We start from the raw sequence: 27,835 nt of genomic DNA, 5'->3' as shown, positions 1-27,835 counted from the left end.
TACTCATTATTCAAATATTATTGTGGCTTGAATGTGTCCCCTGAAACATTCATGTATCGCCAGTGTCACACGATTAATAGGTGTTTAGGTCGCAAGGGCCTCCCTCACTCATGGCATTAAGGCCCTTCTCTAGAAGGCTGCACACGGCCTTCCGGGGAGGGGGGTTGCCCTTCAACACCCTGCATGTGAGGACACAACCTTCCTCCCTCTCTGCAGAACGCAGGCTTCACCAGACCCCTGAACTTCTCAGAACTTTGATCTGGGCTGCAGAAATGTGAGGAACAATGTCTATTGGTTATAAAGCACCCGTCTGTGGTGGTGGGGTAGCAACACAAAATGAACCAAGACAGTCACCTTTTGGAGAACACAACACACTTGGTAAAGAACTTCATCTTGTAGTAGTACTCCACCAGAGTCCCCTGGGCGTAGACGTTGCCTCGTTCGGCTGCTTCCCGTAAGCAATGCAGGGCAGCCTCGGTGTCCTGGCGGATCCCCTGCCCGTAAAAGTACATGAGACCAAGTGCACCCTGGGACTCCAGATTTCCATTGCCACAAGCTTCCGAATGCCAGAAAAATGCCTAAGAAATCACAACGTCATTGTATTATCTGCAGGATGAAATTACGAGGGAGTTCTAGAAAGAAAAAGTCCCAATTACAGTTGTAGGGTCACGGGCCACGTCTCCAGGAACTACTTCTACAGGAATGCCCTTGACTATATTTACATGGGCATGGAGTCCACATGCTTCAAAGAGCCCAAGTGAGTCTCACAGGCCAGCGTTGTTCATGGCAGAGGAAGGTCTGCTGTCTTGGGTTTCAAGCTTCGCAATATATACAGTTATATAAAGAAATATAGTTTTTAAAAATAAAGACTTTAAAGAGATGGTAAAGGTAGTATAAAAAATAAGCCACATAAAGATGGATATTACACAGAGAATCTGGATTGTGTTGTCTTTGGGATTTTTAACTGCAGAAAAACATTTGATCATAAAAGCTGTTGAGTTAGACCAGCAATATAAGTCTCTGTGTGTTTACTTGGTTGGGTCTGAGTGGCTGCGGGACTGGCAGGTGAGAGAGATTTGTCCTGACTGTGGGCCAGGCAGGACCAGAAACACTCTAGCTACAAACAAGTTCGACAGAGTTAAAGTGGAGAAGAGGCAAACTAGGAACTAAGGGAACGTTTCCACCTGCAAGGAGGTGCACTCAGGAAACCACCACCCATGCCAAGGAAAAGCGAGAGCCTGTGTATGTTTTTGTTGTTGTTGTTGTTGTTGTTTCTCTGACCAAACACCTGGTGAGGAGCAACTTCAGGAAAGAAGAAAATTTTGTTTCTTATGTAATTTTGGCTCATGGTTCCCCCCTCGTGGCAGGGAAGGCATGGCGACAGGAGCAGGAGGTAGCTGGCTGCTCACATCGCCTCTACAGTCAAGAAGCAGAGGATAGGGATTAAGTAGAACCAGGCTAGAAAACCCCAAGCTCCTCCCACTTCCTCCAGTGAGGTTCCATCTCCTAAAGATGCCACAACTTTCCAAACAGTGCCACCAGCTGGGACCAAAAGTTCAAACATAGGAGTTTATGGGACCATTTCATACTCAAACCATAGCAGAGCTCCGGCTGGATCTCAGGAGGTGCTGGTTGCCAAGGTCCAAAACAACTTAGGCTGAACATCGTCTGTATTTGTTACGTTTCTCATTGCTATGGCCGAATACCTGACTGAAAGAGAATGGTTTATTCTGGCTCACAGTCTGAGAAGGGTACAGCCCACCATGTGAGAACATCACGGAGGCAGGAGCTTGAGATGGCTGGTCACATTGCATCCCCAGTAGAATGCAGAGAGATGAACGCACTTGCTCAGAATGCACTTGCTCATCTAGAGTGCTCATTTTTATTTATTTTTTTACAATTATTCATTTCTTGTGTGATCTGTGGGAGTTGGTTCTCTCCTTTCTCATGTGGGTTCTGAGGATCAAACTCCGGTGGTTAGGCTTGGTGGCAAGCACACCTTATGTTGAGCCATCCCCACTGGCCCCACATTTTTGTTTCTTACATGGTCTGAGAGCCTAGCGATTAGTACCACCTACATTTTAGAGCAGGTCTTCCCACCTCATCCTAACCTAGATAGTCCCTCACACATCTGCCCAGAGGCTTTGCTCTTAGTAATTCTACATCCCCGATTAACTATCACATGACCATTTGCCTTACACTCTGAATCTGATTTAAAGACATTAGGAGTGGCTGCTCAGATGTTTGAGGAACATTCCTGCCTCTTACCTTCCTCTTAGGAATTTGCCATTAACCCTTCACCGACCAGTAGGACTCAGCCCTACAGTTCCTTCTCATTGTATAGGATTTCCTTCCACTCGTTCTTGTGACACTGTATTTTCACAGAAATACAGTGGCTTTCACTTTTAATTCCCAGTGTGTTTTACTCAGCGGTGTACTTAGTACTTCCTCAAATCAAAGGAAGCAGGCTTTAGTCACGCTTAAATGCTTCTGGCCATTATTTCAGGGGTATGCCTTTTCCTTGAGTTTTTGCAGTGTCGTGCATTGTTGGTGCAACCTTTTCTAGCAGACAACAGATTCTCACATCCAGAGTCTCCTTTGGTAAAAGCAGGGGAGGCAGCATCTGTGCATACTGGAAAGGTTTGAGCTGAGCTTTGGGATTTTTGATAACGAATCTTGCCTGTCAATTGGGTGGGGCTAAGAAGTTCTGAGACAGGGAAGCAAGGTTTTGGGTATCATGTGAGGGGTTCCAAAGGAGAGTAAGGGGGTAGACCTGAGACCACCCAATAGCATCAGGGCCAGGATGGGACAAAAGGGGGGAGTTGGGGGAAGCCCACTAAAGTATTCTCTTCCTTTCTTTCTTCTTTCTTTCTTTCTTTCTTTCTCTCTCTCTCTCTCTCTCTCTCTCTCTCTCTCTCTCTCTCTCTCTCTCTCTCTCTCTCTCTGTTTCATGGCTGCAGTGAGGTGAGCAATACGTCGCTGTCAGATATTTATCATGGTGATGGAAAGTCAAACACAAGGTCCCAAAGTATGAGCTTCCTCTACATTGTTCAGGAAGTGTAAGAGCTATCCAAGCCTACATATTTATTCCGCAGTGCCTTCTCTGAAAAAGAAATCAGTGAAACGGTTATGAATCTAGATATAATGCTAGTGTTCAAAGGAAGAGGGTTGGGATATAGCCCAGTATTTGAGCGCTTGCCTAGCTAGCGTAGGCAAGGCTGGGGTTTTGCCAGTACGAAAATAAATACAGTTTTAAGATGGGATGGGGGAGGTTACCTTTTCTAACTGTTTGGGCTCCTTCATGGAATAATACAGTCCTAGAATACTTTGTGCTTTCACGCTGGCTTTTGGGTTCCCGTTGTCTGCAGCAAACAGCCACAGTCTAAGAGAGAAAACAGGGGAGTCAGTCTTCATCTTAGCTTTTCAGCAGCACACACGCCTACTTCCAGGGAATATTACCTCTCGGCTTCATCGTCTGATCGCTTCACACCTTTTCCTTCAAAATAAGCTCTTCCAAGGTTGTAAGCAGCGGCGAATTTTAAGTGTATTGTTTGGGGGCATGTAGAATCAAGAATTTTCTTCATATATTTCACTCCTTTTTCCTTCCACAAAAGAAACACAAACAAACAAACAAACAAAACACTAGTCTTTAGTTTAGCTCAAACTGAATGTCTTTCTTCCTATAGTGTACAGTGTTCAAGTCTACCATGTGTGTAAAAATCACAGATCTATGCTTAGGACTATGTTTGCTCTGGATTTTCAGGGATAAAGACAAGGAAGGAAAGGTTGTATAGAAGTCTATGTTGATCAGACATTCCCGGGAGCTGCGAAATAAATATCTTACATTACCTTCTCTCAAGCTCATGTTCACTGTGTGTGCTCATTAGTAACAAATGTCCAAGATGCCGATCTTTGTGTGGCATATGTACACACAGTTGGTATTCTAGCGAGGAGTGAAAAAACATCTCCCCTGGGAAAGGGGAGGTTTTGTGAATAAGCCTGATAACCCAAGCTTGATCCCTGGAACCCACATAGTGGAAAAAGTTCTCCTCTGACCCCTACATGTGTGATTTTGTGTGTGTGATGCTGTGTGTGTGTGTGTGTGTGTGTGTGTGTGTGTGTATTGCCCTTGCAGAGGACTCTAGTTTGATTCTCAGCACCCAAGTTGGTGGCTCACAATCACCTGTAACTCTGGCTCCAGGACATCCATTGCTCCCTTCCGACCTCCATAGGCACCTGTACTCACATGTGCGTGCAAGTGAGTGTGTACACACACATACACACACAGAGCACAATTTAAAATCTTTTTTTTAAATGTCAAAATAGAAAAGCATCACAAGGACATTCTCATAGAAAGCTACCCAAAGGTCACCCAAGGTGCCAGCTCCTCAGCCAATTTCGTTTGGCTCAGAATCTGTCCCCTAAGCTTTTCCAGTCTAGAAACTGTGTCCATTCCATGGCCTTACTAGTCTTCAGAAATGACTCGTGTTAGCTAAATCAAGTTAGCAGAGTCCTGGCTATGGGTAGCTTCCTTTCTGATGCGTACACCACAGTGTCAAGGCATTTCTGGGTCTACAAAGCAAAAACGTTTATCTGTTTTTCTCTCTTTCATTTCTTTGTCATTAAGTCTCCTGTTGAACGTAACTCCCGAAAGGTGTTCTATAATCCCAGCGTCAACCAATGCCTGCCATTTCAAACCCTCCCCATAGCCAAGTTTGTTCTCTGGGCTTGAGTGCTAATCCTGAGGGCAGGAGGACTTAGCAGGCAGTCTGAAGCTAAGGCCACTGATGGCCAGAGCTGAACTCAGCACCTGCCTGGATCCTTGAGTTTAGTCAGGCTGAACTCAGCATCAGAGGTCTGTCTGGACCCTTGAGTTTAGTCGGTAACATCTACTGTCACAGCTGGATCATTTTGGAGGTCACAGAAAACATATCTCCGAGTTATCTGTTCTCCCACATATTCTTTTTTTTTTTTTTTTAGATTTATTTATTTATTATGTATAGAGTGTTCTGTCTGCATGTGTCCCTGAGGGCCAGAAGAGGGCATAGGATCTCATTATAGATGGTTGTGAGCCACCGTGTGGTTGTTGGGAATTGAACTCAGGACCTCTGGAAGAGCAGACAATGCTCTTAACTGCTGAGCCATCTCTCCAGCTCCCTCCCACATATTCTTAATTCCACAACGGCCTTTGGGTGTCCTCCTCTGCTCCTGTTGCTCTCCCAACTACAACTGTCTGGTTGGCAATAAAATCCCCACATTCTCCTTCCTCCACTTCTTTTCCTTCCCTGCCTAATCTCCGTGGCCCTGTGAAGTCCTCTGTAGTGTAGGTAATACACTGACTCTCCCAATATACTGTAATATCGACTATATTGTAAGACTCGAAGACGGAGCTGGCTTTTTACTTTCTAACATGGTCCCATCTCCACCCTGTGTGTAAGAAGATAGAGGAACTACTTTATAGTTCACAGAAGAACCCACCACTTTTCTAGTCCTATCGTTTTCCTGGTCGCTGGTCAGCCCCAATACCTGCAGGAAGGCTTTTGGCTCTGGGGTTAGGTTTCTTGGTGTCATTCCATCGTTTGATCTGACTTAGTGACCAAGGGAAAAGAGAACTCTCTCTCTCTCTCCTCTCTCTCTTTCTCCTCTTTCTCTCTCTCTCTGTGTACGTGTGTGTGTGTGTGTGTGTGTGTGTGTGTGTGTGTGTGTGTGTACGTGTGAGTACAGGTGCCTGTGGAGGTGGGAAGAGCACACAGGATACCTGGGAGATGGAGTTACAGGTTGTCGTGAGCCACCAGCTTGGGTGCTGGGACTCAAACTCCAGGCCCCTGCAAGAGTGTAAGTGCCAGTTTCTGCTAAGCCCTTCCTCCAGCTCCTGTTGGATCTTTTGACACAAAAGTCTTGGGAACTGTTTACAGGTGTACAGGACCCAGCTGATTTGTATTTTAGAAAGATGACCTCGGTGGTTGTAAAAATGACGAAGAGGTTAGAGATGTGCTTTATATTATAATCCAGGTGAAGGTCACCTTGGGTCTGAAGAAACAGAATGGAGGGGATAAAGGCCTGGGGCAGATATGAAGGATACTCCAAGGACAGTATGAGCAGATGATTACAGAAAATAATTTGCTTCTGTTTGTAAAAAGATTTTGCCTACATTATGCTTTTAACTCTAAAAGGCGATGTTTTAGGGAAAGAGTACACACGATTTTTAAAAACGGGGTTACCATGGGTAAATAAGGCATTTCATGGAATTTTTTAGCACACACTGAAACCATGATGGCTTCTTTCATTTAACCTATCAAAGTAGTATGCTGTATTTGCAGGTTCCCTTATGTTGAACTATCCAACTTCTGACTAAAACTCTAGGCTATGATATATATTATTCTTTTCCTGCATTACTGAGTCCATTTGTAAGAAGGGAAAACATTTTACCAGAGTAGCAGGTGGCATGGTAATTTTTCTCAGAAGATAGGCTCTATCTCTAGTAAAATTCCTTGAAAACTCACTGGAAGTAAGATCTTGGTAACAGTGTCAGCATGGGACCACAAGGTCCGATACTCCCCGAGTCTGCTATAGATCTGATAGCTGGGCATATTGCAATGACGGAGACAGACACACCTCCTGATTTGTAAAGCTTGCCTTCCAGTGAGGGATAAGTAGGTTAAACAGAAAACAAATCACCAAGTAGCCATCACAACTATGAGGAAATAAAGGGCGCCATTTTACAACCAGAGCCAACTTCGAAGAAGAAAACATCCAATCAACCGCCAGGATTAACAGAAGGCAAATGCAAGGGTGACAATGGTACTCCACGGGAGAAAATGGGACCAACTTACTTGTCTTCCAGAGAAAGAGAAAGCAAAAAGAGAACACAGGAAAGAGGCAAGAAGGGGCAGAAAGGAGCCGGGAAGATCTTTCAGAATCACGGGAGCTCATTTAGGAAGCCATCCTTCATGGATGACAACAGAACACAAACGAGCAGCCGATTAAAGTTGGTAGTCAATTATTTCTTTAGGAAGTTTCAATTGGTCTCTTTCTTTGATAAATTCTTTCTGTAGATGTGACTATTTCAAAGACTTTAGAAAGACAGGGCTGTGGCTATTAACCCACCATTGTGGTAATTTTCTTAGTACTTATTTCTAAATCTCATATTAGATGATAATAACTCTTGTGATGGTTGAGTCTTGATGTGATTTAAATGTAAATGGGGGCACTGAGTTAAGAAGCACACATAAAAATAAAACTAGCACTCGGAAAGGATTTTCCTTCCAGAGAAAGACATGGAAAGTCACATGGTGTGAACGTATGATGAATACGTTATGGTATCAGCTTGCTTCATGGAGGGACGGCTACCTCCCCCATAATTCCTCTGTTAGGTCTTCTAGTCTTCTCATTCTTAGTTAATTTTAGTAGCCAACTGACTGAGATCTTATTACTGCAATTCCAATAAATACCAAAGAAGCACAAGACGGCAATAGAGTGAACATCAGAACTGGTCTTGAGACTTTGAACCACCTTTTTGTATCTTATTTTATATTTATATTGTTATATTATATCTTGTATTATATTTTTAATCTTAGTGTGCATATGTATGTATAGCTGTGTGCATGTATGCATGCGGGGGGTGAGCACATGTCGTGGTGTGTATGTGGAAGTCAAAAGACAATATTTTGGGAGAATCAGTTCTCTCCTTCCACCACGTGGGTCCCAGGGAGTGAACTCTGACCCTGCAGTTTGGTGGCAAGCACCATTACCGCCTGAGCCATCTCACACGGATACACTCTGGTGCCCTGATAACATTCTCTAAAAGCACAGTGGATTTTGAAATAATTCAATGTTGCTGTAAAAATAATAATAATAAAGAAACCAGCTGCATAAGGTATAACAGATTCTTTCTTCCCTGTCTTGGACATGATGTCATTTAATAAACCCAACAAATCAAGGGAGAACAAAATCACTTGAGACGGCCTTGTTTTGCCAGATGTTAAAATGTCTGAATGAATTAGTCAGTTCCTAGGTGTAATAGTTTCCCAGTCATCCACTATTCATCTTCCTGGTGATTAATCTTGTTGAAAATGTTTCTTAGAGTGGGTTTTAATACCATTCCCTAAAAGCTGTTTTATTATTTGATGCTCATAAAAGATTGATGGAGTGAGGATGTCTATTTACATTCCTGACCTTAACTGTTTTACTTCGTTCATTCTGCAGAGCTGGGAACAGGACGAGCACATCACACAGCTCCGCCCTGAGCTAAACTTCCAGCCCTTGACGTCATTGATGTGACCTATACCATAGGCTTCCGTGGGCAGATGAAACGGAAAGTGCCTCAGAGAGTAGTTAGGGTGTTCCAGGAAGACTGAGAGTCCAGCTTGAGCCCAGGCTCCTACGTATGGTGGGCTAGTAACTAAGCGGCTTATTCATCTCCAGCACTGTGATGGGCAACTGTTGGCTACCCACACTTTCTGTGATGATTTTAGTTCATAGGCTGACTTGAGTGGAGAAGCTGGATTTCAGCTGCCAAAGGATGCCGTTGCTTTGTCTGTCTAAATGACGTTCATCCCCTCGTGGCTTATTTATTTATTTTTTTAATTGAAAAGGTTCGGTCTGTGTCTCCTGTTTGATGAAAACCTCCCTGACTGCTCCTTTGTGTCTGGCACATGTGAGTATCTTTTTTTTTTTTTTTTTTTTTTAAGATTTATTTATTTATTATGTATACAGTGTTATGTCTGCAGGCCAGAAGAGGGCACCAGATCTCATTACAGATGGTCGTGAGCCACCATGTGGTTGCTGGGAATTGAACTCAGGACCTCTGGAAGAGCAGTCAGTGCTCTTAACCTCTGAGCCATCTCTCCAGCCCCACATGTGAGTATCTTAGTCCATAATGTTTAGCTTCACAAAGAGCCTTCCTTAGACAACCTGTCCCTTTCCTTCTCATCTTTGATTATCCAGTGCCTTGGACTGTTTTGACATCATCTGTAATGGTGAGGCATTAAAGACTGAGTAAATAATACATCAATGGAATCAGTCTGTACAGTTCACAAGTACTGAGTCCAGCACTCACAGGCTGTGTAGTAAGTGCTCCTGGCCCAGGGAGTGGAGATGGCTCTTTCAAGCTTTGTTTATGTCATTCAAGGAAATTTTGTTTTGTTTTATTTTGTTTTAAGATATACATACATACAAACAGACAGACAGACAAACAGACACAAGTGTTGTTCCTGAATGTATTTCTATGTATCATATGCATGCCTAGTGCACAGAGAGACAGACAGACAGACACAGAGACAGACAGACAGATACACACACACACACACACACACACACACACACACACACACACACACACACAGGTGTTGTTCCTGAATGTATTTCTACATACCATATGCATGCCTAGTGCCCTCAGAAGCAAGAAGAGGGCATCGGATCCCTTGAAACTAGAGTCTCAGAAAGTTGTCAGCTGCCATTGTAGGTGCTGGGAATTGAACCCATGGCCTCTGGAAGAGCAACCAGTGCTCTTAGCCGCTGAGTTATCTCTCCAGCCCCTGTTCGTCTTTTAAAAATTATTTAAGTCATGTGTATATGTGGGGGTGGGGTAAGGCGGTGTGTGTATGGTCACATATGATGTGGTGCCCAAGGAGTTCAGAAAAGAGCTGGAGGTACAGGTGGTTGTGAGATGCCCAAACTGGGTGCTGGTAGCTGAACCTGGGGTCCTCTATCCAGATGCTCTTAATCACTTAGACATCACTCCAGTCCTCTTTCAAGGGCAATTTTAAGGATGATTATAACCCCTATGAAGGATACTAGTGCACAAAGAAACCCTACTGTTTCAGGTATTAGGACCTATTTGTATTCTAATTGCTATATTTGTAGATGTCTTAGATGTTGAATAAAGGAACCGAGACTTGCATGTTAAACATTTACAGGGTGCTGGGTGATTTGCTTTATGCACTTCAGAATGCGATTTTGGTATGATAGCCTTTTAAATGTGCAGAAGATGTTAGCTATGGTGGGACTAGATATACATACTTTGGGAGAGCGGACAGATTAAGGCTGAAGTCTTATGTTCTTCAGCACTGAGAAAAGTAGCTTGAAGAGATGACTGAGCAAAGACAGATGAGAAGTACTTCATTATAAACATGGGGTGGTGACGGAAAGAGACGTGGACATCCACATTTGAGAGAATCAGATGAGGTAAGGGCATTTCAGGTCTTAAGAGACCAGCGTTAAGAAGAGTGAGGTCAGCTGGGTTTGCTTCGGAGGAAGGGCATTGCAGTCATGGATCCCACTAAACTTTAAACAAGTAGTTAATGTAAAATATCCTGTATTTAATGCAAATAGTCCTCTTATCTACCATCCATCCATTCATTTCATCATATGATAAAAAAGAGTGAAAAATGAAAGAAAATTTAGGCATCTAAAGTATGGGCTCCATTGATAGCTTTATACAAGGTTGAAAGAGAAGAAAATGACGAAGGGATGTTGATATGCCCGATGTTTTTATATGCTATCCTTCAGTCTGTTAACAACTGTGTTAGTTAGGCTGATGACCTTTATTTCATAAATGTACATAACACATGAAATTTACAAAAAATATTTAATGGTAATGTCTTCTTAAAATTTTTGTATTGACAAAGGATCCAATGCTAGGCCTAGATTTAGCTCAAATGTGGACTATGGTCAGTTATCAAGGTCAGCTGTGGCCAAGGGAGAGGGGAGATGGCAGATATCTCCCCAGGGTAATTTATTCTTATCTTAAAGAGTTCAGAAAGGTTAAGTAATAGTCACAAGACCAGACTGCAAGTGGTTTAAGCCAAGGTTTGGGGAGGCTGATATTAAAAAACCCATTTGTTGGGGTTGGGGATTTAGCTCAGTGGTAGAGCGCTTGCTTAGCAAGAGCAAGGCCCTGGGTTCGGTCCTCAGCTCTGGAAAAAAAAAAAAAAACATTTGCATTTAGAATTTGGAATTTTAGACCCTTATGGATAGGACAGATTTGCTTGTGAACACAGAAAGCTATATCTAAGTAACCTTGAAAATTAAAAACTTATTAATTGTTATTTGGGTAGCATGTGAAATTTATTTATACAATGAGAAAAAGCAATTGGAATGAGAAAGTCATATTATAATAATGCTCTCCAAAACTCAGTTTATTTACTCTTGGTCTTCAATAAGATAACATACATAAGGCCTAAAATTATTACTGATGAGTAATTGGTTATGGTGCAGGTATTAGAGTGATAATGTAGATTATGTTCATTAACAAGGAAGGACATTCAAAATTATTATGGTAAAAAAATATATCACAGATTGGTATATATTGTATGGTCTTTTTTCCCAAAGTGTTTATGTATATAAATAAATCTATGTGTGTTTGTGTGTGTAGACACACATACTCATGCAATACAAATACAGTTAGTTATTCTTTGACATCCTCAGTGAACGGTTTCAAGACCTCCATGCACACAAAAGTCATGGATGCTCAGGTCCCTTATACAAAGTGGTGTAGTGTTTGCATATAACCAAGATACATCCTGTCACATATTTTGTTATGGATAGATTGCTTATAAAAATACACACAGAAAATTTTAGTATAGGACTGTACTATCCATTCCATTTTAATGTTTTAATTTTTATTATTTTTTTAAATTAAAAATTTAGTGAGTGTATACACATGCCATGGTGCATGTGTGGAGGCGAGAAGACAACTTTTTTTTTTTTTTTTTTTGGTTTTTCGAGACAGGGTTTCTCTTGTGTAGCTTTGCACCTTTCCTAGAACTCGCTTTGGAGACTAGGCTGGCCTCGAACTCACAGAGATCCGCCTGGCTCTGCCTCCCGAGTGTTGGGATTAAAGGCGTGCGCCACGACCGCCTGGCTGAGAAGACAACTTTTGCAACTTAATTCTCTTCTTTTACCTTGAGGTCCAGGGATCGAACTTGGTTGTCTGGCTTGCTCAGTGAGTACTTGTACTTACTTAACCATTTTGCTGACTCTATCATTTTTTAACCTAAGAATTTTGGGTGTCCTTTGTCAATAAACATAATCTATGTCAAATTAATACCTGCATCATAATTGAGTACCAATAATAAGTATTCACATTTGATGGTAGAATTTGAAGTGATTCAAATTTTATTTTCTAAATCTTATCCATATTTGTATAGCTTTGCAATCATTTTTTTAAAAAATAAGGGAAAATATTTTCAACAGCACGTTGAGAGCTAATGATAGCAAGGAACATTTTTTTTTTTTGTGTGGTGAATTATAGAAGCTTATAAATGACCCTTAAAGACTCACATTTTGCAACTGAGAAAATCTATAGCAAATTGACCACGTAATTTCTCAGGCAAGGTTATCAAAATCTTTCCCCACAGTGCCTATTTCTGACTTTGGCCCCTCAAAATTGAAAACTATAGACATCTGTACTATTTGTACAGTGTATAAGAATTCTTTTATGTAAATTTTATGTGAAATTTCTAATGTGAGAGTTCATGGGATGTCTATAATCTTTTCAGGAAACATTTCAACATATAGAAGGGCACATTGTTAATCATGAGAACTATGTTCAGAAAAAGAATCTGAGCTCTTGCCTGTCCCTAGACCACAACAAAGGAAATTCAGTTGTTGTAGAATATTATTTTAAGGTGTGTTACTTTTGTTTATGCTTTGGAACATTTGCTTTAATGATGCAAAGATGTGCTGCATTCTTTTTGGTTGCATTTGTTGAACTCTGTGAAGCTGTGTTACTGTGCCTGTCTAAAACACCTGATGGTCTAATAAAGAGCTGAACGGTCATTAATGAGGCAGGAGAAAGGACAGGTGGGACTGGCATGCAGAGAGAATAAAGAGAAGGAAAAGCAAGAGAGATCAGAGTGAGAAAAGAAGGGGCCAGCCACCCACCCACACAGCCACCCAGACAGCCATGGAGTAAGAGTAAAAGTAAGATATACAGAAAAAAAGGAAAAGGCCCAGAGGCAAAAGGTAGATGGGATAATTGTTAAGAAAAGCTGGCAAGAAACAAGCCAAGCCAAGGCCGGGCATGTATAAGTAAGAATAAGCCTCTGTATTTATTTGAGAGCTGGGTAGTGGGGCCCTCAAAGGAGAAAAGAGCCGAAAGAATAAAAAACAGCCAACTACACGCAGTGGTAAACTATGTTTTCCAGGAGAGATGGAATGGTCCTAAGTGGCACCCAATGAATTAGAAGTGGCAGTGCATATTTATTTCACTAGACTTGCTCACGGTGGGAACAAAAATATAGTGGCACCTTCAGCATGGAGGTCTTTCTTGAGAATAAGTCCTTGTGTTCATATGGAGGAGGAAATCACTAGAAAGATCAAGCATTTCTGTAGTTGTCGAGGGATGGTCATTTAAGTTCAAGTACAAAGAAGCTCACTGACATTTGAATCTAATTATGACAAAAAGCTGTTAGCTTAGATTTGGAGCTGAAGGAGGACAGAGTGGAAAGGGACCCAAAGAATTTACCTTTGCCTTTTATATATGTCTACAGTGACATCATTGTTCATTAAAATACTAAAAATTAAATATTAAGGTGTAAAAATGGAGACACATTGTTAAAACACAAACATGGCATCAAATAATCCATTGCAGTGAAATCCTAAACACTACGAACAAAACAATAACTTACGGCATTTGGGATGGTCCCCAACCCATCATAATACATCACTCCTAGCTGATAAATTGCTTGATGATCATTCTCCTGGATTTCTTCAAACTGTGCCAAGGCTTCTTCATACCAGCCCTGAAATCCCCAAAGAATATTTCATTTTATTATGTGTTTAAAGTAACTCTGACCTGAAGCATCAAATGGTCATTTGTGCCTAAGGATACACAGTTAACAGGTGATGCGCCATATTGGAACCACTCAAACCCAGAAGACATTGTCTTAAGACATCTGTGCCATCTCAGATAGGCTGAGGACACTGGCGCCTCAGAAGATATTTAGAGTAAATGAAGGTACCAGTATCAAAAGGTAAAAGAGACGGGAAGATTTGAACTAATGATTTCATGAGTACTCAAAGAATCATGAGGGACTGGGGACGGTTCCTTGGGGTCTGATGAAAAACCAAAGCTCTAGTACTGAAGCTAATAAGATAGCACACAGAATTTCTCTTAGGCCTACCTACCAAGCTATCCCACCATACCGTGGCTAAGGAAGGAAATGGCCTCCTCATGACGCATAAAATACATGAAAAGCTACTTTTCATATCAAATAATCAGGGAATTCAATTACTATTAATATGCAAATAGCTTGTGAATGATACATATTGTGAAAAAAAACATAAAACGTATGTTTTCAACTTACAGTGTGAAATGGATCTTTCAAAATGACTCTTTTAGAATAACTTCAGATAGCCCCTTAATCTTATATCTGTGTGCCCCACATAAAGCCGCAAAACCATAGCCTATGTGATTTCACAGAATTTCTCAGGCATAACAGTCTAAGAAACGCACTTGAAAGTTTGCCGTGACCATCTACTGCCTCTACCTTTTGTGTGACACTGGGGGTGGGGCCCAAGGCCTTATCTACTCTATGTAATTGCTCCACTAATACCAAGTAACCCCAACAATTAAGTCCTAACAATACATTTATACAAAATTTTAAAAAAAGACCAAAAATGGTACCTCTTCAAAATAGAGTTGACCTCTTAGAAAATACGCCATAGCATCCCCTCTTTTTATTCTTTCTTTTAGGAACTGCAATGCTGTATCCACCAAATTAGCATGGCGGTAATAATCTGATTCAGAAAGGTAAAAATTGCATTAACTGTATAATGTGAACATTCTCTCTTAAAGCCATATGTAACGGAGGATTCATTAGATGCTACTAATACAGTTTCCTTTCAACTTCTAGTTCCTAAAACTTAGCTCCAAGAAAGAATATGATCCAACTAAAGTCATGATCACAGCATCTAATATAACACCTTATATAATCAATAAATGCTTACTGAGTTTGGGACTACTGTTCATTGCTAGCTAGGCACTCGAATGCACTCTCTGCATCCATTGGGCAAAGCTGTCTTGTGCGTGAGTTAAATGCTTAGCTTGAGCCATACTTAGAAGGTACTGATCAAATGAGCTGACCGTCTCCACTTTAGTTGTTAAAGCCTATATAAAAATAGCTTTAAATATCTATTTGCAGTAAAGCACCATGTTGCATTCTCTGAGGGAAGCAACACCCAGCTTCTCTTTTCTAGAAGCTATCCTTAAGTCCTGAGGGTAAAACCATAATCAGGCTTGAATTGTGAGACACCTCCAGGGTCAGCTTGCTGTCTGAGTTAAGAAGGTCACCAACCTCCAGGAAAGCTAGCAAGTAATATAATAATAGTAATGATATCTTGGAAACCAATGATATGCCTTTCTTTTCTTGTTCATTCTAGCATACACAGAATTTCAGTAAAAATATTATTCAAGCAAAGATTTAACACTCATATTTTATACCAGGCTTTTCCTTCTTCCATTGGAAGAATTTCTGTTTTTTAGCAGCATATTGAGATAGAGAGAAAGGGTTTTTGGGCAACTTTTCACTGGTGAGTTTCATCCTGTCTCCACAGCGTGGATCCTGTAAACAAGGAGAACACATATGATGATTAAAATCCCTTCTTCCATAAAAGCACAAAGGGAGACTTCACTCCTGGTTGGAAGCCATTCTCAAGGCATCTGCCCCACATTGCCAGCCCGCAGGACCCTGAGTGAGCAGACATTCCTGTCTGACGGTGAGTTCACACGCATATCCGTGAGCCTTGGCATTCACAACTGCTGCCACCTAGTGGCAACAGGTGACACTGCTCACCGACATGGTTCCGGTCACTAGGGACTTCCTGTGGCTTATGGGAGTAATCCATTTAGAATGGAAGCATTCGTCTGTTTTACCTGGGAACACACTGTATTTTAGCTGTGTTGCTCAGTTTTCTCTTCCGGTCTGTATTGGATTGCCATGTTATCAGATGGATCACCGCTGTATGGTGAATCAGAGCCTTCATATAAAAGGTAGGGGCCACCTCATTGGGGATGAAGGAGTCCAGGTTGGCCTAGGCTGAGGGGAGTGAGGACAGCAAACTCTGTTGTTGCTATGCTTTTTATTCTTTCTGGTTTTTTTTTTTGCTCTTTGACATTCTACTGTTTCAACTTGCTTCCACCAATCAGGAGCCAGCTCCCAGGCGAGGTCTCTGATTGGTGGTCTACCGAAGATCTCAAGAGAAACTTGGTGTGATTGGGAAGCTGTATTTATGTACTCACAGGATACCATGTTAGGCAACAAGCTGCTTGATTAGATGAGAGTGGGACTCAAAAGAAGGAGAAATGGTTTACTAAGTTAGCAACAACAACAACCACCTCACTGAAATGTCTGTACGTGGGAGCTAATTTCTTCATCTGTAGTTTGTAGTAAAGGATCTTAAAGTGTCCTTTCCTTGATATACAAGTTAATGGGCCTAATGTCTTCAATTCCAGCACTCAAGAGGCTGAGGCAGACAGATCTGTGCGAGCTCAAGGCCAGCCTAGTCTACATAATGAGACCCTGTCCCAAAACCAACCGACTAACCAACCACCAGACCAACAAGCAAACAAACATAGTTATTGGTTCCGGACAGGAGAGAGGGCTCAGCAATTGAGAGCACCAGGGTTTAATTCCCAACCAACCACGTGGCATCTCACAACTGTTTATAACCCTAGTTCCTTCCAGGGGATCAGATGCCTTCTTTTGGTTTATGCAGGTACTGGGCACATGTGTAGTGCACATACATACATGCAGGCAAAACACACATAACACATAAAATAAAAACTAATTAATTAAAAAAACAAACAAAGTACATCCAGGGGATCTGAGTGTGGTTCCCTGAGCCCACTTTGGGTGGGTCACTCCCACTTGTAGCTCTAGCTGCAGGGGAGGACCACCCGCCTCTGGCCTCTGCTGTCATTTGCTCACGAGTGACAGATACACATAAAAATAAAGATAAATCTTAAAAAAAATAAAGTAATTAGATTATGTGTATTTCAAAATCTAAGTTCCCACTAAAGGTTGTGAAATTCCCAAATGAGCAAAGCAACATGTGTAAGATATTTAGAAGAAAATGATCCCAAGAGAAGGACAGCACCCTGTCAACCACCCCTCAGAAAACCGAATGACAGGTTTTTATTTCACCGAAGACATTAACACCGTATGCTATTATTTCCAAAACGGTTTAGAGCAGCAGCTCTCAACCTCCCTAATGCTGGGACCCTTTAACACAGTTCCTCGTGCTGTGGTGACCTCCAACCATAAAATTACTTTCATTGCTACTTCCTAACTGTAATTTTGCTACTGTTACGAATCATAATGTAAATCGTTGAGATGCAGGATATCTGATATTTAACTCCCAAAGGGGTCGCGACCCAGAGATTGACATCGACTGGTTTAGAGAACCCTTGGCAAGTCCAAGAAAGGCACCAGAAATAAAAGAAAGCACAAACAATACCATACCTCATTTAAATTCACATTGTTGTCTTCGACAATAGGGCTGCACATGGTTTCTGTTGTTTTAGTGGCTTCAGAAGTATTTCAGAGGACCTGAAAAACAGCCGAGAAAAGGATTCATTCCGCTCCTACTAAATGTGAGGGTTTTTGTTGTTGTTTGGTTTTTGTTTTTTAAAGTTCTGACTCCTATAAAACTTGAGGAAATGGGGATCATTTTGAGCTCTGTTGAAAGGAGGGAGGTGATTCACCTAATATCAAAGTTGTTGGCAAGGGCACCCTACCCACCCACATATTATTTTGCTTAACTCTGTCTTTCTCCTCAAAAAAAAAAAAAAAAAAAGCGAACGTAATGTTTACGTGTGTTAGAAATGTGGGCCCACCACTTTAAGAAGCTGATAGTTTGAGAAACTGGCCCTGCAGTCTGTAGAAATCAGTGCTTCTGTTAACCCCACCCATCAAGAATAAGACTACCACCACAGTTTAAAGCCAAGAATGAAGCAAGCTTTAATTAAACACTGCCCAGGTGGATGGGCTCTGGCCAGGTCCATACCCAGGTCCCCAGGAAATGGCCCAGAATCAAATATGGCAAGGGCTTAAGAAGGAAAACCCATAATTCACTGCATTTCCCATCAGGTCCGATCAGGAACAAGCATGTATCCTGACATATTTCCTGCCTAGGAAACTCCTACCCACGTGTGATCGAGCACATCTGGTGCAGATGGGTCAAACAAACCTGTTTAGGGAAGTGAAAACATGTGGCTTGTTATCTCCCATAAACAATAGCCTTCAGCATTTCAGGAACTCTGTCCTTGGGCAAGGGGTTTGCAGATCAGAGGCATTTTTGTTTTATAGATCTCTAAGGCACAGTAATTAAAACTTAAAATGTAACTTTGGCTCACACAGCTACATCCTCTCAAGTTTGTACCCTGGACATGGAGAACTGACAACCCATGCTGTGAACACATGTATCTTGGAGGAGAAGAGCAAGCCTTGCTCTGTGTTCCCTAATTTTGACTTTAATCTAACTTTCCTAATGTTCACATAATACCTATAATTGCTCTCCCACCCCTGGGACCTGATCATGGATGGTCCCCACAGTCATGAGGCTGTCTCTAACAAAAGCCAATTTCTGAGTGGTAATTTCCACTCTGATTTTTAACAGGGAGGACTGCTAGAGGAGGTTATTCAAATTTAGTGCTTTCAAGATGAGAGGCGAGAGCTAAGAAAAGATTTTAAATTTGAGAGTCTGTATTCATTCTGCCAAATTTTGACATTCAGCATAAAATCATCTGAAGCTGAACAGCTGTGTGCATACTATGTCGTGAACTTAGACCATCCTGGGATAGAAACTGTGAGCATTCATTGATAACATATAATCAGAAAAAAACCTGTGCTTTTGAATTTTTTATTATGTGTGTTTATGTGTGTGTGTGTGTGTGTGTTTGTGTGTGTGTGTGTGTGTGTGTGTGTGTGTGTGTGTGTGTGTGTGTATGCATGAGCTCATAAGTCAGAGATCAGGCTGCAGGACTCAGTTATCCCCTTTCTACCATGTGGCTCCTAGGATTAAACTCGGGTGCTAAAGTCTTGGCACTCTAAGCGATTTTACCCACTGAGTATCCCTGTAACCAGAACCTGTGACTTGGCGAAGAAGAGTGGGTGAAGCAGACGACATTCCCTTCTCAGATGAGGATCTGAGTGTCCCTATGCCTTCAAAGTCAGCTGCTCCGAATGCTGACAACAGCTCACACCACCCCTTTCTATACATTTGTCCCTAGCCAGTCATGAATCCAGCAGACAATCCACTTAGACCATTGTCCTATTAAAAGAGGCAATCCAGCTAGGCTGTGGTAGTACACATCTTTAACCCCAGTACTTAGGAGGCAGAGGCAGGCGAATCTCTGAGTTTGAGGCCAGCCTGGTCTACAGAGTGAGTTCCAGGACAGCCAGTGCTACAGAGAACTGAATGGGGGCAGGGAGAAGCAATCCATGGAGGGTGCCCCTGCACATTCTTGCTGAATGTATGAAGAATTCGAGATGCTATGTGTTCTTCCTTGAGCCTTTCTCTGGGGCCTGTTTTCAGTTAGTAACCTCCAAGGATAAGGTAATGTGTTGTTGGGGGTTTTACTCTTTTGGGGGGCCTGCCACCCAGCTCCCAAATAAATCACACATGGAGGTTTATTCTTAATTATGAATGCCTGGCCTTAGCTTGGCTTGTTTCTAGCTAGCTTTCCTTAACTTAAAATTATCCCCTCTACCTTTTGCCTCTGGGCTTTTCCTTTTCTATTCCTGTATACCTTTCTTTGTTTCTTACTCTGTGGCTTGCTGTGTAGCTGGGTGGCTGGCCCCTAGAGTCCTCCTCCTTCTCTGGCTCCTCTCTCTCTCTCTCTTTTTTTTCTTTCTCCCAAATTTTTCCTTCTATATATTCTCTCTGCCTGCCAGCCCCACCTATCCTTTCTGCTGCCTCACTATTGGCCATTCAGCTTTTTATTAGGCCATCAGGTGTTTTAGACAGGCACAGTAACACAGCTTCAGAGTTAAACAAATGCAACATAAACAGAAGTAACACACCTTAAAATAATATTCTACAACAGTAATGCGTCCCTACAGACAAAGGGCAGGCTTGCTTTCCTCACAGGTATTGAATTGCTCAAGGTTAGTATGCCTTTTTCATAATGAGTCTTCTGTGTATACCAAGCATCCCAGCTGCTTGTGCCTTTGAGACACCTCTGTGAGAACTGGGGGACGAGGTGGGCTGTAGAACTGGTCCAAATATCATGCCATCAACACTAGCTGCTGTGTTTTCAATGAGCAGTAGGGTCATCTGTCTTGTCTTCTGCCAGTATCCATGAGACAAGCTAGTAACAGTCATATATCAACCGAGAGCATAATCTATCCGTATGTGAGAGAAAGAGAAAACCATTGTCATTGATTTGTGGCAAGATGTTCGTTATTGCCAAGACAAGATTGAAGCAGTGATTGATTCTCCTTTTCTTTCCTTCCCAGGAAGGCCATTTGTTTACTTAAAGTGAAAGCACTTGCTCCCATGTCCTTCTTTTTGGGTATGACAAGTTTACATCATTCTCTGAATGAGAAGGAAAAGGTAGAAGTAGAGTAAATGCCTATTACAACCTGCTAGGTTATGGTAAGCATTCACTGAGAACCAAGTAGCATTTCCTTTATTTTTCTCCAATTTACCTTGTATTCTGTGAGCATTGAAACCGATGAAGAAAGATGACATATTCAAAACCTTAACACCAACTGCAAAAATAGGATTTGCATGCTTCATCCATCCTGTCTTTCATCCAGCCATTTCCTGTTTGGAAACCTTTGTTGGCCAGCCATGGCTGCCAGGTCCTTTTGTGTGTGTTCAGTATTGGGTGTGTCCAAGGTGTGAGTCTAAAAGACCCACAACCAAAAGACCCAGACAAAAGTGATGGAAAAGTTTTAACTGTAGACGGAAAGACTGTGTGGGTCAGTTCTCAGAAAGAGACTTGTGTCCCTCAAAGGGAGTCCTTTTTATGAAGAAATTACCTGGCCTTGCCTCCAGGGCCATTTGAGTTGGGTCATATTTGAATAGAGTTCAAGGGCCTCACTATTCAGAGGTAGTAGGTTTTATAAAACTACTTTCCATCCCGAAACTGGCCGTGGAGATGAGGCACCAGTGGCTATTTCCAGTTGGATCCTAGTTGCATAAGGCAGCACAAACCACGGAGTCAGGCTTCAAGCACTTTGAGTCTGTCTGCCCCACAGGGGAACTTTGCTTTCTATTTTTAGCCCCCTTACTTTTGCCCTTTTGATATCAGGGATTAAACCTAGGGCCTCACATATTAGGAAAGTACTCTACCAATGAACTATTATCAGCTCCTTTCTTGAGTGGATTTCATTCAACACCCAGTGGTAAATGATAATAGATATGCTTATAATTCATATATATATATATATATATATATATATATATATATATATATATTTGTACAGAAAAGCTCATGCCATTGTAGTTATGAGTACATGGTGCAGAGAGAGACAATTTACTACTTTTGGAGATTGTGTAGTAAAGTATATGAATAAAACTTTTATATGGAAAATTGTTCCTCACCCTCCCAGTGTGGCAACAGTTCAGAACAGAGACAATTATACAAAAGTGACAAGAATCTGAAGGAGAAAAAATTTTAATTGATCTGCTGTCCTCGTGACTATGAGAAGCATCTCAAGCAGACACTCAACCATCTAGAAAACAATCACTAGAGACCCACAAGGCTGCCTGTCCCTGCCCCAAGTCCTTAGCTGGCTCTGGAGTAACAGGTAAGTCCAGTTGTCTCTTGTCTTCTGGCAAATGGTGCGTCTTTCTCAGAGGAAGTCAGAGACTTCAATTTTAGAGCAAGACAGAGAGGAGCTGTCTTCTGAGAGGAGAAGGCGGTCTTTTATTCGAAATCAGGAGGGAAGGGATCCTATTCTCACTGTCCTACTTTCTGTCTGAAATGTCCTTCCCTGATTCATGCTTATCAGTCAGCTGGTGGAACCATTTGAGAGGCTTGAGAAAGTTCCAAAGGAGGAATAAATAGGTCACTTGGGATCTTATCTTAGGTGTATTTTATTGACAGCCATTCTCTCTGCCCTCCCCTCCCTTCCCCTCTTCTGTATCTACCTAGCTTACCATCCTATCTTGGATTTTAGTAGACATGGTTCAGTTAGTATGGACCTTGAGTGTGTAAAATTCTTGTCTATCTCTTGTCACCTAGTTACTACAACCTGAATGAATAACAAATAGCATGCAGAAACTCTAAAGGAGTCTAGAAAATTCTTTCCAACATGTCTTTGTCTTACTGTGATATTATTTTTCCACATCAAAAATGAAATGAGGATTCTTCTTTCTACTTTTTCTGTAAAAATCTGAATTTTATTACCCCCAAGAAAAATGAGGGAAACGCACAACATAAAACTGACCAAAAACTATAGGAACAAATACAAGACAGAAAAAAGCCCACAAATATTTTTAAAAATGCACCTCATTAAAAAAACAATTCAACCGGGCGGTGGTGGCGCATGCCTTTAATCCCAGCACTGGGAGGCAGAGCCAGGCGGATCTCTGTGAGTTCGAGGCCAGCCTGGTCTACAGAGCGAGATCCAGGAAAGGTGCAAAGCTATACAGAGAAACCCTGTCTTGAAAACAAAACAAAACAAAACAAAACAAAACAACAACAACAAAAAAACAAACACAATTCTTTGTCTCCTGCCTTCTGTTAGGATTTGAAGTCTGTTCCTTAGAAGAAGCTTCTATAATCCTGGATGAAGAAGTCATAGGCTCTAAGGTAGAACTTGCCACTGTTATTTTTCTATAGGCTAGGCTCTTAGATAACCACATATACATACTTTTTGAGACAGGGTCTGCAAGTCTCAGGGATTCACCCCTACGGCTCTGGAATTACAGGTACAGGTAGCTGTATTTGTTTGTTTTGTTTTTAATGTGGGAGCTGGAGATTGAATTCAGCAAGTACTTTACCAATTCAGATATTCTCCCCAGGTCCTTTCCATCTTTTACAGTTGATTTATTTTCACCTATTCTAAAAAAAGGCTGAAGTTGCTCTATGTTCTTTAATATCAAATACTAGCCTATTTCTTTTATGTAAAAATAAGAAAGCATATTCATTTTGTTAGTATGCAAATTGCATTACAACCTTATAAATTGTAAAATTATACACATGAAAGAATTGTGTTAAAATAAATTTAAGATTATCAGAAAAAAGTTTGATTTGTACCTGTTTTATACACTTATGCAATTGGAATCAAAACATAATTTTCTCAGGCCCTTGCCTCTTTAGGGGTCATGGTGGAAAAAGGTTTAAGAAGCCCTGTTCTAGGGAACAGTCTAAGCCTGTCAAATGATCACCAAATGGGCAGTGCGTCTTATCGAAGAAATATATTGTCTTATCGAAGAAATATATTGGTTAGTGAAACTAAATGGTTGAAAACTTTGTAGCTGGTTGGGAGATCTGTGATTGTGATAAACATGTTCTTTAAAACTAGCTTCATACTGGTTCAGATATCTTCTGTAACAACTATTGAGACAGAATACTATTAAACAGCAAACTAAATATTTAATAAACCTCCCCTAAAAGCTAGGGCTTATAGAAAGAAACATAAAATGTTTTAAATTATACATTTTATTTGAGGCTTACCAGACCATAAGTCTCTTATCTGTATTGTGGGTGCCCCCCCCATTGTTAACATTACTTTTTACCACAATCAGAAAGTCGACATTGGTACATCACCAGGATTTCAAACATTAGAGTTATTAGATTGTCATGAATTCTACCAGTGATGCCGTTTTTGTTTTAGAATCTCATCCTAAGTTATTACTATGTTTCCTCTGGTCTGTTTCTCAGCCCTTCCTGACTTATCATGATCCTGACTGCTTCGAGTAGTACTGGCCAAGTATCCTGCCAAGTGTCCTTTTGATTTCGGCTTATCTGATGTTTCCGTCTGAGTTCTGGGTTTTGGTGGAGGGAGACCTTCTCATGTCACAGCGCAGGGCTTCTTGCTGTCAACAGATCACGGATGTCAACAATGACCTGGCCTAAATAGTATTTGGTTGCCTTCTTCCCTATAACCTGTTTCCCTTCCCATGTTCCAAATAACCACAGCGAGGGCCATATCCTTCGTCTTGGCAAACCTCCTTGTATTTCCCAGCTCTTTGCAGGACCAGGCGAGCGTGTGTCTGGCCCTCTAGGAGGGGACGCGTGACAATGGGTGGCGTATTTCACAGGACCTGCCACCCTGGTCTCACTGAGAATTCACACAGTTTGGGAGGGCGTTCCCCTATGGTCACCCCCTCCGTCAGGGTCACGTCGGCGCCCCCCAAGGCCGCTGCTGGCCCAGTCAGTCCACCTCAGCTTCCTGAGGTGCAGGACGTGAGGCAGAAGGAAGCCTCCTTCCGGCCCGGGGGCCCCGGGATGGGATGAGGGGTGGTGGGGTGGGGTGGGGTGGGGTGGGATGCGGGGATCGCCGCTCGGCTCGCCTTCCCTCCCTTCCGGCCTACGTGCTCGCTCGCAGACACGAAACCCTGCCCCAGCGACTTCCGCTCCTCCAGAGGGCGGACCGGGCTGGACGCCACCCGGTGCTACGTGCCCAGCTCTGCACGCAGCATGGCCGCCGCCCCAGGGCAGCAGCGAAGCCTTCCGCCCTCCCCGCGCCTCGCCTTCACTGCGCACGCGTGCCAGGGCCGCCGGGGCTTCGCTCTGAAGGGGGCGGAGCCAGGGGGCCCTCGAACTGGCCAATCAGCTGGCGGGGCCGCGCAGAAGGCTCCTCCCCTCCCTCTCCCCCCGCCCACTGCTCCCGGGCTCCTCGCTGCACGTGTCTGTGTTTGGGTATGTGAGGCCGCCGCCGGGCTGGGAAAACGGCGCCGTGGAGAAATAGACCGTGGGGCGCTCCCGGGCTAGGGAGCGGCGGGGAGGAGCCGTCCTGCTAGTCCCGGAGAGCTTTAAATTCCCCCACGTTGGGGCAGTCCCGTGCACTCTTACCTGCCAGTGTGCAGCCCGTGTAGCCTCTGTGCACTCCCGGGGACTCCTGTCATCTGCTTTAGGTGGGCGATGCTGTTGCTTAATTGCAACCTGGAGGTGAGACTCCCGCCCCTTTTAAGTCCTGCAGGCTGTCTTGCAAGAGGTCCGTTTTAGGAGCTCTCGAAAGGGTGACAGTGACTGACCGCTGGGTTACCAAATCAAATTTTTGTTTTCTTTATTTTTTTTCGTGGCGGTGGGTGGATTTTCAGCTCAGCGAGGGCTCAGGCAGGACAGTGACAGTCTGTTTTCTTCCTGCAGGATGATGGCCTCAAGAATTTGCTGGAGACAGGAGCATCAGTCAACGCACCCCCAGATCCCCAGGAGCAGTCGCCTGTTCACCTAGCTGCAGGTGGCGGCCTTGCTTGCTTTCTTCTCTGGCAGCTGCAAACAGGGGCTGACCTCAACCAACAGGTAACTAGGTAACCTATTGTTGCTATGAACAAACCCCCCCCCCCCCTCAACCCAGAGTCTGCACTTAGCTGCTAGTTTCAGTTGGTATAAACAAGCATATAAGAATTTCCAGTGTGTATGTGTGTGTGTATACAATCAAGATGGTAACTTGAAACTTTATTATCCACATTAATAAAGCAAAAACAAGCCATGAGGTTAATTTTAATATTTTAATCAAATTCTGTTTCAGTATGTAATTATATCAGTAATGATTGATGTACCAGTTTATTTTTGCTTTCATACCGTATTTCACAATCCAGTGTGTATTTTACTCTTACGGCATAGCTCAATTCAGTTTAGCCACATTTCAAATGCTCTTTAGCAATAGGTGGCCACTGCCTATCACGCTATGTAGTATACATCTACAGTAGCTTTAAAAATACTTGCTATTTGTCCAAGCTCAGTTGACCAGGAAGTAATACGTGGGAGCCATGCCCAGCATCACTTCTTCCAGTAGTTTTCATTAGAGTGTGATGAAGTTTTTACTTTCAACCTTTGGCTTCTGTAGAACTCTCATTTGCTGGCATTCCCTTCAATTTTAATGTATCTGATAGTGGCTGCTGTGTGTATTAATGGAAACTCTGTATTAGCACAGTGAGAGAATTTTAATCAAATAGCTAATATTTGATTGCCTACTGGCTTTCATAGAGTGTTGGGGAGACACTAATGTGCTGTCTTGTCCTAAAGGATGTTTTGGGAGAAACTCCACTCCATAAGGCAGCGAAAGTTGGAAGCCTGGAGTGCCTTAGCCTCCTCGTGGCCAGTGATGCCCAGATTGGGTGAGTATAAAATCAGTGGCTGCGGGCTTTGTTTTCTTAGATTAAACTAATCATACTCCTGAAGCCTAATTATACATGATCTCAAAAATAATGCTTGCCCAACTGGTTGATGTTATCCTTTCAGTGGTGTTATCTAGTATTATCAAATTGAGTAAATGGAAATAGATCCTGAACATTCAGAGGTACAAGTCTTCCTCATGGCAGATTCCACTGCAGTTTCAGCTTAGGAAGACTCTTCCTCTAGAAGTTCTCATTGACTATATTTAGGTACTCAATATAGAGAATATTGAACACCAGTGCTCTTGTAGCCGTTCAAATTCCTTCAAGAGTGAAATGCGATAATGGAATAAAAATACATAATGGAATGCCCATGGTGTGTGGAATGTGCTGGCCACTGAGTATACAACAGTGAACAGAACTTAATTTCCTTAAGCTTTTCTTTAACCCCCATTCCCGTGTGCATGCACATGCTGTGCGTGCATGCATGTGTGTGTGTGCACACCCGTGTACACGCGCGCTCGTACTGTGGACTACTTGTAGCTCCTCTGTTAGTGCCTTTTATTTATTCTGTACCCAGTGTTGGTATGTGCTACAATTTCCATTGTTAGAAAAATAATAATAATTTTCACTTAATTCACCTTTTGTCTAATTTCAGCTTATGTAATAAGAATGGGCAAACAGCTGAAGATCTTGCTTGGTCGTGTGGATTTCCAGAATGTGCCAGGTTTCTAACAACGGTTAAATGTACGCAGACAACAAAATCATCGGGTGATCCCTGTGCTCCAGTACTGAGACAGAAGCGAAGCTTACCAGGTGTGGAGAACAGAGCTTTGAAGAGGAAGTGTTGGTACGTACCTTCCAGCTGCTGTTTGCTTCCTCCTTTACAGCTTTCTCTTCCGGCATAGAGTTTCTGGTTGCACTTAGTATCAGCATTCTGATCAGAGGTCCAGTAGACTTTGTTTTCTAAAGTTTTAACCCTTGGTCATAGTTACTACTTACTAGCTTCTAGAGACCAAAATTTATCTTATATGGTAGAAATTTGGGGAGACCTCCTTCTTTTAAGTGTTTTTTTTCTTTTAAAGATTGTGTGCATGCTTGGGTATCAATGCACTCATGTGCCTGTGTGTGTTCAAGGGTGCATGTGGAGGCCAGCAGAGAGAGAGCATGGGATCCCTTAGAGCCGGAAGTACAGGCCAGGCAGGCATCTGTAGTATGTCTGGCGTGTGCTTGGGTGCTGGGATCCAAACTCCAGTCCTCATGACTATGCAGCAAATATTCTTACCACTGAGCCATTTCTCCAGTCTCCTTAAAAATGTTTTTAATGTCAACATGTTTTTCTCTTTTTCCCAAAAACAGATACCTTGCTGGGCAAGAAGAGGTTTGAAGAAGGGCTTCACTTCAGACTGATCTACAAGCCATGGCTGTGGCTTACCATATGGATAAACTCCTGAGGAGGAAAACTTTCTTCTAAGTGAAGAGAACATTCATGAATACATGTATTTACATGACTGTATCTTGCCTGTGCATGCTATGTCATTTAACTTGCTAAAAGAATATTCAAGGAATAAAAATTTCTGTGGATTCTTTACTA

General features: G+C 42.4%; 2 protein-coding genes across 5 annotated transcripts in view; one reads left to right on the top strand and one right to left on the bottom strand.

The window, feature by feature from the left end:
- Positions 1-25,392, bottom strand: part of Lrp2bp (LRP2 binding protein) — a 29,993-nt gene extending 4,601 nt beyond the window's left edge. Inside the window, exons 1-8 of one of the 4 annotated variants that reach the window (XM_059244982.1) lie at positions 24,977-25,392; positions 17,466-17,552; positions 15,446-15,566; positions 14,630-14,742; positions 13,632-13,745; positions 3,460-3,602; positions 3,277-3,382; positions 355-578 (exon numbers count right to left, since the gene is read on the bottom strand). In XM_059244982.1, coding sequence (XP_059100965.1) covers positions 355-578; positions 3,277-3,382; positions 3,460-3,602; positions 13,632-13,745; positions 14,630-14,742; positions 15,446-15,566; positions 17,466-17,510 — 866 coding nt within the window. In that variant the 5' untranslated portion in view covers positions 17,511-17,552; positions 24,977-25,392. Of the gene's footprint in view, positions 1-354; positions 579-3,276; positions 3,383-3,459; positions 3,603-13,631; positions 13,746-14,629; positions 14,743-15,445; positions 15,567-15,877; positions 16,112-17,465; positions 17,556-24,976 lie in introns of those variants that run through there. The other 3 variants (XM_059244983.1, XM_059244985.1, XM_059244984.1) reach the window with 3 other exon arrangements.
- Positions 24,470-27,796, top strand: Ankrd37 (ankyrin repeat domain 37). Its single transcript, XM_059244986.1, has 5 exons — positions 24,470-25,072; positions 25,274-25,426; positions 26,153-26,244; positions 26,900-27,091; positions 27,601-27,796. Coding segments are annotated over exons 1-5 (465 nt in total). The 5' UTR covers positions 24,470-25,045; the 3' UTR covers positions 27,602-27,796.
- Positions 27,797-27,835: the final 39 nt, after the last annotated feature.

The sequence above is a fragment of the Peromyscus eremicus genome, chromosome 17 (genome assembly GCF_949786415.1).
Source record: "Peromyscus eremicus chromosome 17, PerEre_H2_v1, whole genome shotgun sequence".
In the NCBI taxonomy this organism is placed as follows: domain Eukaryota; kingdom Metazoa; phylum Chordata; class Mammalia; order Rodentia; family Cricetidae; genus Peromyscus; species Peromyscus eremicus.
This window is presented reverse-complemented; position numbering and strand designations above follow the sequence as displayed.

Excerpts from the sequence above, each read along its gene's own strand:
- Ankrd37 (XM_059244986.1), top strand. The coding sequence starts at position 25,046 with ATGCTGTTGCTTAATTGCAACCTGGAG. Across the intron at positions 25,427-26,152 it reads GGGCTGACCTCAACCAACAG|GATGTTTTGGGAGAAACTCC; the intron begins GTAACTAGGTAA and ends CTTGTCCTAAAG. Across the intron at positions 26,245-26,899 it reads GCCAGTGATGCCCAGATTGG|CTTATGTAATAAGAATGGGC; the intron begins GTGAGTATAAAA and ends GTCTAATTTCAG.